Raw genomic sequence first — 16,945 nt, forward strand, 5'->3', positions numbered from 1 at the left:
ATCATTATTGCAGAGTAATTTCAGAATTTGTTCCTTAATATAAAATTATGACGACTGAATTTTATTTATCATCAGCACCTGACCTGTTAATCATCCAGCCATAAAAAGCACCTAACTCGAGGGATAGGTTGTCCGACCCCTCGGTTGATCCATCTGCAGTTCACTGAGGCTTCAGCAGAAATGGTCTCAGTGGAAGGGTGACCATCACGTGGCCATTCTCTACTAATGGAGCCAGGGAGTATGCCAAATTACACACGAACTGGACGGAAATCAGTTGTATCAGGTCTGAAGGAGTGATTAATCAAGATTTGAGACTGATGGTTCAAATTTTTGCCAGAAGAAAAAAGTCGACAGGGAGGCACAATGAGTGTCTACAGCCATATGTAAAACACGGTGCAGCCTCTGTCATAGTTAGAGGCTGCATTTCAACCAAAGATGTTGGGGATCTTGTCAAAATGAATGGAATTCTAATATTATAAGCACCATCAGATTATGATCCACCATGCAATACCATCTGGGAGTCACTGCAAATATTTCTAATTTTCTAATTTTTCCCAGCAAAATCTAACATACTAAATGTATGTTTCTTGTAGAGCAGGATTTCTGCTGTTGGAAGGTTCTTGGCATGGATGAGGCACAAAACAAAGTCCCAACTCACAAACGTTTATATCGATACAGTTTACATTTAAAAATATTTTGGTAGATATGAATCCATCTCTTGTGAAATAACTTTGGTTTTAAAGGATGTTTTGAAAGCGGCTACTTCTTCAGAATGTTATCAAGATGGTTGGCTAACCGATCATGCCACAAATATGGTCGGTTCACTTTCACCATCATATTAAAGCACAACAATATCATTAAATTTCAACATTATTCAGGTGTCAGGTTGGCTTGTCTATAGGACTCATAAAGTAGGCTGTGACTCAGTGAGGCCATGGAAAAGACAAAAAAGGTACAAGCTTCTTTTTTTTTTAACACTTCCTCTATGAGAATGACTTTCTAGGTCTGACACTTTATCATCCATTTCACCACTGCGACTACTTTTAGGACCCCTTTGTCTTTATGTTGAAATAAAAACCATACAATTACAAATCAATTTGTCTGTCTTTATATTGCATGAAGCACCCAGTGATCCAGAAGTCCAAATGCTTTCATGGATGAATGTATTACTCAGCAGAGATAACAAATGAAGTTTTTAGTCCACATGGTGGACTAAAGCTCAACATACTGAGTTAGACATGAAATATAATTCTTGTGAAATAATTTCTTAACTTCAGTTTTGAAAGCTCTTCCTTCTTCAGAATGTTACTCAGACTGTTGGCTAATTGATGATTCCATGATAATGAGTTTAGCTGCCACGAACATATGCTCGACTTTTATGCTTTGCATGGTAACACTCACATATGGTAAAAGTGGTTTAAATTTGAACCATTTTGACATTTAAAAGCAATAAAAAGCACCTTAAGTCTATATATATCTTATACTGCCATAATCATGCATACGCTTTGATTTGAGTTTTACATACGCACAAAGTACAAGTACAACTAAGTGCTTGTCTAATTTGTGAAAGAGTCACCTCTGACTCTTGGTTCCCAGATATTTTTATTTGACTGTCTTTCTGGATTTACCTCCTGGATAAAATGTGGACCTACCAGCACACTAAGTATACTCTGATCTCTGGACCAACCGTGCCCCACACATTACATAACTTTTATAATAAACAGTTCAAATTTTGTACAGTTACTGCATTTGAGTCATTTTTTTCAAAAAACCTTAACAGTACCTATTAAATATAATCGTACTGAGACGTAATGCAGATGGATGCTTGCCTAAACTGTCAGATAGACAGAGACAACTTTGGCGTATTAAAAACAGAACTTTTACTGAGCTTGTTCCTCCTTCGTTGTCTACGGATTGAAAACTTCCAAGGTGAAATTATGATTTTCATAGATTTTAACAACTAATTTTGTGCATTTTGGTGAATTACAACTTTTATGCTTCACTTTGCATTCTTCCTTAATCCATTTAGGGAAAAATGCCTCTATTAAAGTGGAGCAAAACAAGGCATCAAGCAGAATTTCAGTTATACTGGAAATAACTTCACTAAGGCTCTCAGGCATTTTGTACTGCTTTTAAATAATCATTAGCATTTTTTGTCATTTCTTCCCTGTACTGAAATTATTTTCATTCTTTTATTTTTCCCTTTTCCCATTTTCAAATCTGAAAGTTACCATGTAACTCGTCGATGGTTAAGACAGCTTGGCTTAACTAATAATCATTATAGGGCTTCCCCTATTAATTATTAATAATAATTAAGTACTCAGACAAAAAAATACATCAACACTTAAAATTTTATTTAAAAAATAAAATAAACACAAACATAAATATTTAAGCAGGATGATGTCAAATAAAATAAGGTATACATGTAATCTAAATTAAGACATACAATAAAATTGACTGTACTCTCTTTCTGTAGGCTTTCTGATATTAATAGGAGGCAAAAAAGGAGTTCTGACAGGTAGAATTGATTTGTGATCATGTGTTTTTGTGCATGTGTGTGTTTAAGTGTGTTAATGAGTTACCGAGTTTGTCTATAAGCAGTTAAAGGAGTACTGGTGGCTGCAATGAAGAAAAGCAAGCATCCACCTGAGCTGACTGACTCAGTTAGAGCCCCAGCTGTTTGCTTTGCGGTTAATTACTTTCTACCAGCATGTTGGTTTTCAAGCTTTTAACATTGAAGCACAAATAACTAAACATTTATGTTCACATGGAGGACACAGCTGAACATACTGAGTTGTGAAATAATGTCTGAACTTCAGTTATGCAAGGTTTGGTCGGATGCTAGTTCTCACGTATTGCTCTCAAATGTCAAAAAGGGTTAAATTTGACATTTGAAAACAGGAAAAGAAAAAACTTTGTGGATTTTGATCTTATTGTCAAATGGAAGAAGAGCTCTAAATAGAGTGAATAATTGGTGCATTTATTGATCATGAAAAAAATTGTACCCTCACTTTTCAAACTTGACAGTAACGATGTTGACAGGCCTTCACAGGTCTTTGAATGTTCAAATTTTAGCAGTGTTACCGGGGTTTTAACAGCTAATCATGTTTAATGTAAGATACAAAACAAAGTTTAATAATGATTGTGAAACATTCACAAAATATTTATGTTCCTACATTTAACAAAGAACATCTCAAGTCTTGTGAAAAAACTCTTCAACTTCAGTTTTGAAGAATGTTTTGTTTCTTCTGAATGTAACCGAGGCTGCTGGCTAACTGATGATAAGACCTTCTCTTCTTCCTTATCTGTTATGTGTTGTATAGTTAATTGATTTATTCTTAGTTTATTACCTGCATAAAATTACTTCAATAGAAATATGACTGATGTTTTAGGGATATTATTGGTAGACACCCACAAAATAGTACAAAGATAGAGCAAAATATCATCACATGCTCGCCTGATGTGTAACCCACTGGTTCACAGGACAAACTTTAAATGGTATTTTCAAACTTGCTATAATAATAATAATAATAACATAATATTAGTATATGGTAATACAAAAGTTTCTGCTTCCACACCTAAACAAAAGAGCAATTAAAAGCAGGGCTTAAAGTGGGATTTGGCACTTGTGGAAACCCTGAGATCATTTGTAGTGGCTACAGATCGTTCTTAATGAAAATATACATAAGTTTCATTATTCACATGAGTGCATGTAACATGGCAATGTCGAGAGCCAGGAAAAAAAAGAGGAAGAAATGATTCGAAAAAAGGGGTCAGAATAGGAGAAAGGATAAACATAAAGACAGAGCAAAAGTTGAGAAAAAAATAGTAATTATTTTTTAGAACACAGATTTACAATGTACTGTACGATTTTAATAAAAGCCCCAAATTAAAGATAAGTATAAGTATAAGTGTATAAGTGTTCAAACATCTCAACCACACATACACACTCAAACACATAATCAACCTTATGGTCAAATCTTCTTCCAAATAACTGCAAACTATGGCCAAAAATAAAGAGGGAGAAACTTATGGCCCTTTCCTAAAGGACATGGCATGTGCAGCAGGAAACCGTTATTGTGTGGCGCAAGCTACAGAAAAGACTGCCACGTCCTGTGTAAAAAGGAGTGCTAACCCGTAAAAATGTTATTTTAGCAGTCATTTAAAACAACAGATTCCGTTAGAGAAGGTTGTCCCATAGTTTTGGTGCCATAACACATCAAAATCATATCACCTGTGGGGTTTTTGTTTTCTCCCTGCACTTTAATTCTGACACCACCCTAACTTTCCCTAGATAAATACTTGCTTCATTTTTTTTTCAGTGTTTATTATTGTTCTATTTTATTTTTGTTATTTCATTTATTTCTCTGTAGGGAACTCACAAAGAAAGAATTTCATTGCTCCCGATCTTGATCATCAACTAATTTTTCAGAATCACCCTGAGACAGGATGCCTCTAATTTCAGAGATATTTGCACAAATGTGAAAAAAACAAACAAACAAACAAAAACAGTCAATTGTTCAATATGAACACTAAGGAATGTTGGAGTCTTCTTTGACGAGGATATAGCCTTCAAGGTTTTACTACAGAAAATTATCAGTAGCAAACTGCCTCTATATGAAGCTAAAATTTCACAGCAATCAATATACATGTTCATATTTCCTACCATAAAACTTTCATACACATCAGAGACAGCTGAGCGAAAGGCCTAAATGATCTTAAATGGAATGATGCAGGTGGATGTCTTGGACTTTAGTTATTAGACCCATAACTATGTGGAACAGACGCAAAGACCAGTTGGATTCAATGAGATTTTAATGATGAAGATGAAAAAGAAAAGTTCATTCTGGAAAATAAAGATTTACTAAAAGCATTCTTTCCATTACACATTCAGTTTGCTCCTATTGAAAGAGAAAACCAAACTCCACTTTATTTCACTTGTCGCGTCATTCCTTATGTAGCATTACAGCAAAGAAAAAGAAGTAAAGATGTAAAATGGGAAACAGATTTTTCAAGGGGGATATATGAGATCGTTTGCTTCTTTGCCCGGTTAACCATGCCATCATGCCAGGAATTATCTTCTTTTCCAGACGCAGACATATGGGTATCGGTAGTGACAGAAGATATCGTTCATGCACTTGTGTCCTGTAAGCACCAAAAATCAACATTAAGTGAAACCATGATAACATGAACACATACTTATTTGTCCTGAGGAAATCATTTAGTTTTTTATGATAGTAAACCACCTTTTGATTATAGTTTCACAACATATATAAATACATAAATATATAGATATCATTTGATACATACATTTATGTTCATATTTAATGAAATACCACAATATTCTGTTATGTAATATTTTAAGAAAGATACTATTATTTTGAACTGAAACAACCAGTGTAAGTATTTGACACAACAAACAAGTCTGGATACCCCCAACATCAGCATTATACTTTATTTATAGACTTACCTGACCAGTTCATGTGCATGCAGTGCTCTCTGTGCCAATAGTTGTTAGGCTCTCCACGACACCAGTACGTAAATTTGAAAGGAGTTCCATCGATCCAAAACCAATGATGCTCCTATAAAACAGAACAAAATGGACAATAATGGTTAGATGATGGTTAGATTAATCTTTCTAAGTGAAAGCCTTTGTTTCATGATTAGTAATATACCTTCTGAGCATCAGAGCCTCCAAGCCATGTAATTGGGTAACTGTGAGTGGCACGATATATGACCCTTTGAATCACCCGGTACTCTCTGAGGTTGCGTACAGATGCCAGGTTTGCATGCATAGACTGACAGTGTCTCTGTATTTGAGATCAACAGACACCAGAAATTTAAAAGGAAAAAAAAGTGATTTAACCAAGCTGGACTTTATAAAATATTCAAGGAAATTAACAGAGATGGGATAAATGGAAAAAATCCAAATCACTGTTTTTACCTGAGCATGAGCCCAGTCCAAACGATAGGGAAAATAGCGGTAGTGTCGGTTGCCATACCTAGTCCAACCCCGATACTTGTACCAATATCTCTTCTCAACAAGATGTTCTTCTGATGACAAGGAAATAATACTTGAGTAAAAACAATTAAGGATTTTTAAAGTGTACATATTTGTTGGTGTGTATCATTTCTGGAAATATTTTGTCTTCAGGGCCTCAAAACAACTTTGTACCAAAGATTTAGCTGCACATAAGCAGGATATTGATGTGATGCTCTTCTGTTCAGCGTCACAGAAATGTGATTAATTTGAGTGAAAATCCTGAAAATGTTGACCAACCTTGTGCCTTTGCCTCCTTCCCACCTTCTTCTGGAAGAGCAGGACAAAGTAAAACATCAAACTTTAAAATTTAACAATCAAAGTTAACAGTTATATTCATTCTGTTATTTGTATGAATGTTCACACATATACACATTATCTACATTAGACTGCAATGCTCACCAGCAGCAATGATCAGAGTGATCACTGCACAAAGAAGTACAGACACAGTCAGCAGCTTCATGGCAATGCTTAGTATGTCTGTGAGAAACAGAAGACATCAAGACATCATTCATTAAAAAAAAAAAACAACAACAAAAAACCCCCAACAGAATAGATATTGTAGCAGACCTTTTGGAGAATATGTAGAATATTTGTAGAATGGATTTCGTTTCAGCACCAACTGGTAGCTTTAGCCTTCCTGCGAGAGAAGTTGAACAGCTCTAAGATCAGTGCTTAAGTACCCTTTCTTTGGTGCTTCAAAACTAGGAACTTACTCTGAAAAACTGACATGTGCATCATATGATTTATGCTGCTCAGACATTCACTGCACTCCTTTCTTTTGTCATCAAAATAATTGCCTCATACTGACTTGTCCATGTAGTTGTACATATTTATTAGTTCACAAGGTTCGCTAGAGTACAACCATGAAATATTTGATGGATTTCATTAGGGTTTAACCTTAGCCTTCAGAGTCAATTGCATGCCCTGCTGTGCTGCCCTAGTCGTCAAAATAGACTGGGAGTTCTACTAAGCAGCCCGTCTTGAGCTTCCTGACACCTAATGCAAAACTCCAGTGAACCTACAGTCTGAATTCTGTCCTGCCACAGCCAGTGGATCCCAAGCCAATGGTTCCCACACTGTAGCCAGTGGGTCAAAGTGCACTCCTGCCTTCTGTGCTTCAAATTTGAGTCCACAATAATCAGCTCACACAGCAACACTTGACAGATACTTCGTCATCTGTGTTATTTTCAGTCTTTTTAGAGTTTTAATTTTTTTTAAAAAATCAGCCTGTCAGTATGACTCTCACAAAGTGCCCACAGGCCAATAGCAAAACTGGACTCACTGATTTTCTTTTGCCTTGACTCACAGAGATCCACAGCAGAGACGGCAAGAACGTTCTACAGTGTTTATTGAGAAAGCAAAGACTAGTACATGGCACAGTGAGACGTAGATTAGACAGGAGCATGGCGTGGGTGACGTGGGTGGCATATTTGCGTGGCCATGGATCAATAAGAGAAAACTGGAGTGAAGCGGGCACGTCTGGAAAAAGAGGAGAACGGGGTTAAGATGGTGGTGAGATTAAGGACACTTGGAGAAGGCGAGTATTGCTGGTATTGCTTACTTGTACCCAAGGTGGAGTTTGGCTTTGAGAGAGAGGTGGCTAGAATCCAGGTGAGTAATGATAGGGCTGGCTGACCCGAGTTCCACTGCGTCCGAGACGGTGAGAGATGGCTGGAGGCAAGGTTATTATCGTTAACGAAAACTAACAAAATAATGAAAACTGTTTGCTTGTCTGTTTTGTTGTTTGTTTAAAAAAACATTTTCGTTAATGGAAATAAAAATAAAAACAAGACTTAAAGAAAAAAGGAAAACTAACTAAAACTGTAATGAGCGTTCACAAAACTAACTAAAATTGACTGAATTTATAGAGAAAATGTGTTTAGTTTTCCTTGATGTGTGTGTGTCATACATTAGTCTAGTGTGAAAATGAAGTGTCGTTTCCAGGGTTTTTTCTTGCTGTGCCTCATTATGCCAGCAGGTGGCAGGTACGTCAGTCAAGTCATCTATGTTGCTGCTCCATCCACGTGTAGTATCATGTCAGCAAAAGTCAGGAGAAAGCACCAGAGTCCAATTTGGGATTACTTTGAATAGTGGCCAAGGGCAGAGGTAAGTAACTCACGGTGACATAAGTCATGGTGTGACTGCTTGGAGAAAAAAGAGGTTAACATTAGTTTCAATCAAAAGCATAGAACAGAGAATTTCTTCAAGGCCTCATGATAACCATAAGGTAGCTGACTAGTGATGGGTAGGTTGCAAACGAAATGGCTCTTACAGCCGGCTCTTTGAAGTGAACGATGCCAGCCGGCTCCTTATTGGGAGCGTGGTTTTTTTTTCCTTTCTCTTGCCCTCTCTCTCTCACTTTTTCTCTCTCAGCTCTTAGCAGAGGGGGCGGGGACGGTAGTTACACTGGCAGCAGTAGCACACGAAAAGAGCAGGACGGAGAGAGAGAGAGAAAGAGAGCCTGGAGCTACAACAAGGGACCACATCATCACATTAGAAAGGTATAGTAAAGAAAATGAGTGACACTAAGAAAAGAAGCAAAATCTGGAACTATTTCAGTTTTACTGACAATAAAAAGGCAGACTGTAGAATCTGCAAGAAAAGACTATCATATAGAGCCAGCTCCACAAACAACATGCACAGGCACCTGAGAACTGTCCACCCATCAGTGCAATGGGAAGAAAAAACAGTCAGTTGAGTTTAATATTAATATTTCTAAATGCCAGTTGTTTTTTGTATTTTATAATTTATTTTTTTTACATTTTGTATGGTGTGAATAAATAAAATAATATTTATATAATAAAGATATATAAATAAAAAACTTTTTTTTTTACATTAGTAGTTCATTTTGTGCATAATTTTATATTGTTGTTGATAATAACTTAATTAAAGCAACAAAACAACCTGAAGAGCCGCTTGGGAGCTGAAAGAGCCGGCTCTTTTTAGTGAGCCAAGCTGAAAGAGCCAGTTCTCTAAAAAGAGCCGGAATTCCCATCACTATAGCTGATAGACTGGCAGACTCTTCTTCTATATTTTCATGACGGTTGGCAAACAACTTCAGGTGCATTACTGCCACCTTCTGGACTGGAGTGTGGATCGGAACAGCTTTTACACCCTTATTTTCATATAAAGACCTGTTGTTCTTAAAAAGCCAAATATCGCCCTATAAACTACATCACCTGTATCACTTTGTAATGTTTCTTTTATCCTTAATTGAACTCTATTTTTTTTGTAATTCCCGATTTGACTATTTGCCTTTTCCGCCTATGTTTACTACATTCTAACATTACATGTTCAAATGTTTCCTCTCGTCCACAAAATTCACTATTCCCTGTCTCATGCTTATTCATCTTTTTTTTTGTGTGTTATTTACATCTGTTATGACCAAATCGTACTCTTGAAATTATATCATCTTCTCTTTTAGTTTTATGACTTCTTCTACATTGTCCAACTCCTCTCTGTATAATAGTATCTACTTTTTCCTTTTCTGTTCCATTGTGCCTGCCACTTTTCCTTTAACTTCACCTTAATTATACTTTTAACCTCACCTTTACTGTATTTTATATTCATATCTACATGACTTCTTCTTGTTGCACCTTTTGCAAACTTATCAGCCTGTTCATTTCCATCTACACTGATATGCGCAGAAATCCATAAAAATGTATTTCTGTTCATCTACGTTTGATTTGATAAATTAAATGAATTATATCAAAAAAAAAATCTTGTCTAGAAACATATTATACAGTGGGACAAAAAAGTATTTAGTCAGCTACCAATTGTGCAAGTTCTCCCACTTAAAAAGATGAGAGAGGCCTGTAATTTTCATCATAGGTATACCTCAACTATGAGAGACAAAATGACAAAAAAAAAAAAGGAAAACCACATTGTCTGATTTTTCAGGAATTTATTTGGTGGAAAATTATGCTTGAAAATAAGTATTTGGTCACCTACAAACAAGCAAGATTTCTGGCTCTCACACAACTGTAACGTCTCCTGAAGAGGCTCCTCTGTCTTCGCGGGTGGCGCAGTGAGCTCCTGGGGCGACGGGGAGGCGGGATGAACAGATGTGCTGGGGACGAGTGATTGATTGTGACTCTTTTTATGTTGCAGTGACAGTCGAGGAGGGTGGTGAGCGGACATGATAGACAAGCGGGAGTGTCTGTGTCCCATGCGTTTGTGCTGAAACCACAGTGAACATTGTTAATGGACTTGTGTATGTGTGTCGGGGTCCGACTTCACAGTTAGTTCTGCCTTAGGGTCCATCTGCCTTCTTCTTTTTATTACCAGCCACAAATAAATGGCTCGCATTTTGCTAAATTACAGTTTTGTTCCTCAAATGTCTGCATTTGGTCCTCCTCCTCCACACAGTCTAACAGACTTTGACACACTCCCATTACCATGGCAACCACCTCTTGCCCTCTGGTCAGGCCTGCATGAAGAGATCAGGAGGGGGAAAGGAAAAGGAAAGAGAGCTTCTCTAACCCTATAAATGTACAGCTCTGTTTCCTCAGAGAAGGGGCTCTTGTCTTTGCCTGTTAGTATCAGAGCGTTCAGACTACCAAAACCTCTCTACAATACACTGTGTGCACTAAAGAATAAAACAAATGTGTGATGCCAATTATGAGGTATATAGCCTTAAAGATATAAAAAAAAATACATTCCAACACTAGGGCCTAAAAAGAACAGTAGAAAAGACAAAACATGGCATCTTATTGTTTTTAAGTTGTGTGTAGTTAATCAAAATGAACTGTTATTAGTTCTTTATGGAAAAGGTAATAAGAAGGACAAGAGAATATATATCCTTTTGTTTTGTTTTTTTGTTGTTTTTTCAGTCTATTTAGTATAATTGAATGATTGTACTCCGCGATAAAAATTAGTCAAGCAATTCTGACAAAAATGTATTTGAATCAATGAAGACTTAAGTAAAATGTGTCCTTTTTAAAAGGTATTTTATCAATCATTTTCCTTTTTACCATTTCTTTTGTATACTCACATATCAAACAGTAGTTAAGATGAATTCTGGAAATTATCATCAGACCAACTTAATATTAATACTTTATTCTGGATATTGTTTAGGATCTCCTTCAGTAAATGCTTTGAGCTCAGTCAGATATTAGCAGGTCAGATGTGTTATTTTCTATTTAGGTATTTAAAAATGTACACCAGATTGGTGTTCCTAGCCCAAGGTCGACGCGCTTCGGGGCAAGTTTTGAGGGGATGATGGTGTTAAAAGCCAAGATGTAGTCGATGAAGAGCATTCTTGCACATGTATTCCCTTTTTCCAGGTGACTGAGGGCAGTGTGCATTGTCAGGGCGATGGCATCCTCTGTGGCTCTGTTTGTCCGATAGGCGAACTGAAGAGGGTCCAGCGTGTCAAGGAGGGAGGAGCAGATGTGACTTCTGACCAGCCGCTCAAGGCACTTCATGATGACGGATGTCAGTGCAACAGGACGGTAGTAATTCAGACAGGAGACCACTGATTTCTTAGGAACAGGAATGATGGTGGAAGTTTGGAGGGATGTGGAGACCACTGACTGCCTCAGGGAGAGGTTGAAGATGTTGGTGAACACCCCTGCCAGCTGGTTGGCACACGCTCTGAGAACCCAGCCTAGGATGCCCTCTGGTCCCGTAGCTTTGTGAGGATTGACCTTTTTGAAAGACCAACTCACATTTACTGTTTTGACAGTTAAAATTACAGCCTCACTGTGCTCCTGAGGTGTCTGTTGTCTGCATCAAAACAAGCACAGAAGTTGAGCTCATCTGCGAGAGACACGGTGGGCCGAACAATGCCTGTGTCTTCCTTCTTGTAGTCAGTGATGCAGCGCAGTCCATTCCACAGTTGCCTGGTGTCAAAGCTTTGGTAACTGGACTCCTCTTTGTCCCTGTAGTCCTTTCTGGCCTTTTTTATGGACTTTTGGGGGTCATACCTGGCTGCTTTATATGCATCAGCATCCCCTGAGTTAAACGCAGAGGTCTGCACTTTTAGCTTAGCACAAATGTCTTTATTTACCCAGGGTTTCTGATTTGGGTATTTGCGGACGGTGGTTTTGGTGATGATATCGTCCGTGCATTTTTCAATATATCCAATAACAGAGTCTGTGAGTTCATTGATGTTGCCATCAGCTGCATCCACAAATATCTGCCAGTCAGTTGTGTCAAAGCAGTCCTGTAAGACCCCTTCAGCCTCACTGTCCCAGCATGTGGGGGAATGTAAAGAGCTGAAAGGAGAACTGAACTGAACTCCCTCGGGAGGTAAATAGGTCTAACTGTAATGGTCAGCAGCTCGAGGCTCTGAGAGCAGTACATTTTTAAGATACACACATCTCTAGCCCACAAAGAGTTAACCATAAAGCACACACCTCCTCTCCTTTTCTTGCCTGAGTCCTTCGTTCTGTGTCCCCAGTAAACAGTGAACCCATCCGGTGTGACGGTGCAGTCGGGGACGCTGGGCTCCAGCCATGTCTCTGTGAACGCCAAAACACAGCAGTTGTCTTTTTGATGTTTAATCCGTGCACACAGCCTGTCTCCTTCCAGTCTAGAGACTGGAGGTTCGTGAGCAGGATGCTAGGCAGAGGTGGCTTGCTGTTTCTGTCAGGTTCGGCTTAAAACTCTGGCGCGTTTCACCCTCTTTGTTTCCCTTGGCGTCATGCGAGTAAACAAAGGATCAAGGCAGCAGAGCTTCCACGGTGTGCTGTGTGCAGAGGTGGGTCAAGTATCCAAAAATTGTACTCAAGTAAGAGTAGCATTACTTTGAAATATTATTACTCAAGTAAAAATGAAAAGTAGTCATCAAAAAAGTTACTCAAGTAAGAGTAAAAAAGTAGTTGGTGAAAAGACTACTCAAGTAGTGAGTAACTGGTTGTAATGTCCGATTTATGTTTAAATAAATGCTATCAGACAAACAAAAATAAACAAATATACAGATTTTAGTATTTTCAAATATAATATATGTAAAAACATCAACAAAATAAGGCACAGCAATTCTAATTTCCAGATTTCAGTTTTTCACAACATAAAGCTTTTTTAACCAATATCTACAGTAAATAATATAAGATAAGATAAGATAAGATAGGATAAGATAACCTTTATTAGTCCCACGCGTGGGAAATTTGTTTTGTCACAGTAGTGGACAGTGCAAAGTTGCATAGAAAAATTAGAGAAAAACACTGGAATAAGATATCAATAAGATACTGTACACAATAGAATAGAATAAAATAGAATACAATATATATACAATATAAATATATAAACAATCCATTATCTTCGTCGGTTAGGCTGCTGTTTGTGCTGGCCTCATCCAGCTCTGTGTCTAGGTGATGTCTGATGAAGTTTAGACCTGTGGAAAGATGTATGGTTTTCAAAAGAATTAGGCCAAGCTGCGGATGTTTGGCATGGAAATTTGATCACACTGGAGATGTTTTTTACTAACTCTTGTTGAAAAACAAAATCTTTTCCTTCATATCCCGCACAAACAATTTGCAATGAATTCCAGATTAAGTTCAAAATAAGAACGCGTGCAAGCCAATAGATCCTCTATGCACCGTTTGGCTGTCACTCTGGGGAAAGACGAAAAAGACAGCGATGAAAGCCGTGACTGGAGCTGCGATGTAACCTCTAATCTCTCCTTGGTGTGTGTGTCTGTGTGTGTGTGTGTGTGAGTGAAAGACAGAGAGAGGGAGAGAGAGAGAGACAGATTTTGGATGATAAGCTTCATGTTATGGACGCACAGTGTGAGCACTCAGGTCGCATCACAGCATCGGGCTGTATAATGTGAGACCCTGCATCGTGACCTACAGACTTCTAAACCCTCAATTGTACAGTTTGAGGAGCTGAATAACGTGACTGAAAAAAATCGCACAGTGTTTGCCCAGCTTAATGCAGACTGTTTAAACTAAACAAGCTGCTGTTTCACATAATAAACCCTGTCAACCGCAGTATTGCCTTCTGATTTAACAGTTAAAGCAGTAGAGACGAGCTGTGTTTACATGTGCGTGGAACTCTAGCTTCATTAACCAGGCTAGCTGTTAGCTTATAGCTCACGCTAGCTAACCAGTGACCAGCTAAAAGCTACAGAAACAACATCCACAAACTTATCCCACTATAACGTAGCGCCGAAAATATGACGTGATTCTAGTTTAATCAAACTTGGGGCTCGAGCTTGACACAGCTGCTGTAACATAAGACTAAATATCTTTTTAGCTGTGGTTAGTTGGATGTCAGAGTAAACTTACCACGACACGTTTCCTTAGGTTACATGAGTTGAGTTTTTTCATGCTGAAAAGTCGGGTTGTTTTGCCTTACACTGAAGAAACCAACACTGAAGACATAGCTGTTCTTTTGTACTGCTTTTAAGCGAAACAATCTTTGTATGAGGCCAAGGGTGTTCATCCTCTTCAGCTCTAGCGGAGACAGTTGACTCTGCCATGTTTTCATGTGTTTCTTCTTTCCGTGTGTCCGCTACTTTAAAACACTTGGGCCGCTCTGCCCGCCACAGCTTCAAACTGGCCATGTGACTGCATTTTCACATCTGATTGGTAAAAGACTTTCATTAAACTCCACTGACGGCATGGTCCATTATTAGCAGTATTATCTAATGTGTTAAACTAATTATTTAAAAAAATGAGAATCATGGCCTTATTAACAAGGGTAAACCCAAAGATTCCGCGTCGACTGGAGCTCTGCTAAATAGGATGCTCATGGAGATAGTAATCAGCTCAGCTTGATGAGCTACAAATGCGGCTGACTCCCACGCCGGAACACTTCTGGGACGAAGATCGCTCCGTGTTCAAAACATCTGGGAGCGGGGAAAAAAGAGGGAGACACAAACAAACACCACACACACAGACACAACGGGCAGGTTGGCTGGAGAGGACTGCCCGACCGTCAGAAAAGTGACCCAAAAAAACCAATATGTTCTATGTTTTAAATTTAATTTTGTAGTTTATCAAAGGTAAGTAAAATTTGATTCTTGTCTTTTCCTACATGATCTAGTTTGGGGATTTTGATCTAAAAGTCAAATGGAAGAGGTTTCTGTGTGCGCTACAAAATAGGTATCATAGGTATAATTATTAATAACGAATGTAATTATACAGTCACTTTTCTAACATGCTTTTAATGATGTTGACAGGGCTGTAGAACGGTTTAAACACAACTATGAAAAGTTTTTGTTTTACGAAGGTGACTGGAGTTTAAAAAAAAAATAGATATTTTGAAATTCAGGAGTCTTGTGAAATAATTTTTCAACTTCAGCTTTGAACAATATTTCGAAAGCTGTTACATCTCCAAAATGTACATAGAGCTACTGGCTAACTGATGATATTCATGACAATTAGTTTATCTGCAAGTCAGACTTAGTCATGGTCTTCTCTGTTATCCGTTTTCCACACCAGCCTATTAATCAACCAAAGACCAAGACTGACTTTTAATTCATTTGAAAGCCTGATGCTTAGCCTCGTCCACCCCAGCTGTGAAACTCAAAAACCAGTCTTGTTATCATATATCGTCCACCTGGGCCTTACACAGAGTTTCTCTCTGATTTCTCAGACTTTTTATCTGATTTAGTGCTCAGCTCAGATAAAATAATTATTGTGGGTGATTTTAACATCCATGTAGATGCTAAAAATGACAGCCTCAACATTGCATTTAATCTGTTATTAGACTCAATTGGCTTATCTCAAAATGTAAAAGAACCCACCCACCACTTTAATCACACTCTAGATCTTACTTTAACATATGGCATAGAAAACCCTCTCTTGAAGATATAATCCACCCACTGTTATCATCTTCAATGCTCATAGAGCAGAGCAGCTATCTGAACGCTACCCCAACAGAGGTCGATTATCTTGTTAATAATTTTACCTCCTCACTACGTACGACTCTGGATACTGTAGCTCCTGTGAAAACTAAGGCCTCAAATCAGAAGTACCTGACTCCGTGGTATAATTCTCAAACATGTAGCCTAAAGCAGATAACTCGTAAGCTGGAGAGGAAATGGCGTGTCACAAATTTAGAGGATCATCATTTAGCCTGGAGAAATAGTTTGCTGCTTTATAAGAAAGCCCTCCGCAAAGCCAGAACATCTTACTATTCGTCACTGATTGAAGAAAATAAGAACAACCCCAGGTTTCTCTTCAGCACTGTAGCCAGGCTGACAAAAAGTCAGAGCTCTGTTGAGCCAACCATCCCCTTAACATTAACTAGTAATGACTTCATGAACTTCTTCACAAATAAAATTTTTATCATTAGAGAAAAAATTACCAATAATCATCCCATAGATGTAATATTATCTACAGCTACTTTTAGTATCATTGATGTTCATTTAGACTCTTTTTCTCCAATTGATCTTTCTGAGTTAACTTCAATAATTAATTCCTCCAAACCATCAATGTGTCTTTTAGACCCCATTCCTACAAAACTGCTCAAAGAAGTCCTGCCATTAATTAATTCTTCAATCTTAAGTATGATCAACCTGTCTCTAATAATCGGCTATGTACCACAGGCCTTCAAGGTGGCTGTAGTTAAACCTTTACTTAAAAAGCCATCTCTAGACCCAGCTGTCTTAGCTAATTACAGGCCAATCTCCAACCTTCCTTTCATATCAAACATCCTTGAAAGAGTAGTTGTCAAACAGCTAACAGATCATCTGCAGAGGAATGGCTTATTTGAAGAGTTTCAGTCAGGTTTCAGAGCTCATCACAGCACAGAAACAGCTTTAGTGAAGGTTACAAATGATCTTCTTATGGCCTCTGACAGTGGACTCATCTCTGTGCTTGTCCTGCTAGACTTCAGTGCAGCGTTCGATACTGTTGACCATAATATTCTATTAGAGTACGCTGTAGGTATTACAGGTACTGCACTGCAGTGGTTTGTATCATATCTATCTAATAGACTCCAATTTGTACA

At 38.0% G+C, this 16,945-nt stretch overlaps 1 protein-coding gene across 4 annotated transcripts; it reads right to left on the minus strand.

Moving 5' to 3' along the window:
* Positions 1 to 4,797: 4,797 nt before the first annotated feature.
* On the minus strand, positions 4,798 to 6,770 carry LOC100690497 (ladderlectin). 4 transcript variants are annotated; one of them, XM_005460163.4, is made up of 7 exons: positions 6,611 to 6,770; positions 6,443 to 6,520; positions 6,281 to 6,307; positions 5,945 to 6,051; positions 5,676 to 5,810; positions 5,471 to 5,582; positions 4,798 to 5,145 (listed from the first exon to the last, which is right to left on the minus strand). In XM_005460163.4, exons 2-7 carry the CDS (start codon positions 6,501 to 6,503, stop codon positions 5,075 to 5,077), a joined length of 513 nt encoding a protein of 170 aa, XP_005460220.1. In that variant the 5' UTR covers positions 6,504 to 6,520; positions 6,611 to 6,770; the 3' UTR covers positions 4,798 to 5,074. The 4 variants fall into 4 exon arrangements, with proteins under 4 accessions (XP_005460220.1, XP_005460218.1, XP_005460219.1 ...); XM_005460161.4 differs by having other exon boundaries at positions 5,945 to 6,054; XM_005460162.4 differs by having other exon boundaries at positions 6,281 to 6,310.
* Between the last annotated feature and the right edge of the window lie 10,175 nt (positions 6,771 to 16,945).

The sequence above is a fragment of the Oreochromis niloticus genome, linkage group LG3 (genome assembly GCF_001858045.2).
Source record: "Oreochromis niloticus isolate F11D_XX linkage group LG3, O_niloticus_UMD_NMBU, whole genome shotgun sequence".
Taxonomy (NCBI): domain Eukaryota; kingdom Metazoa; phylum Chordata; class Actinopteri; order Cichliformes; family Cichlidae; genus Oreochromis; species Oreochromis niloticus.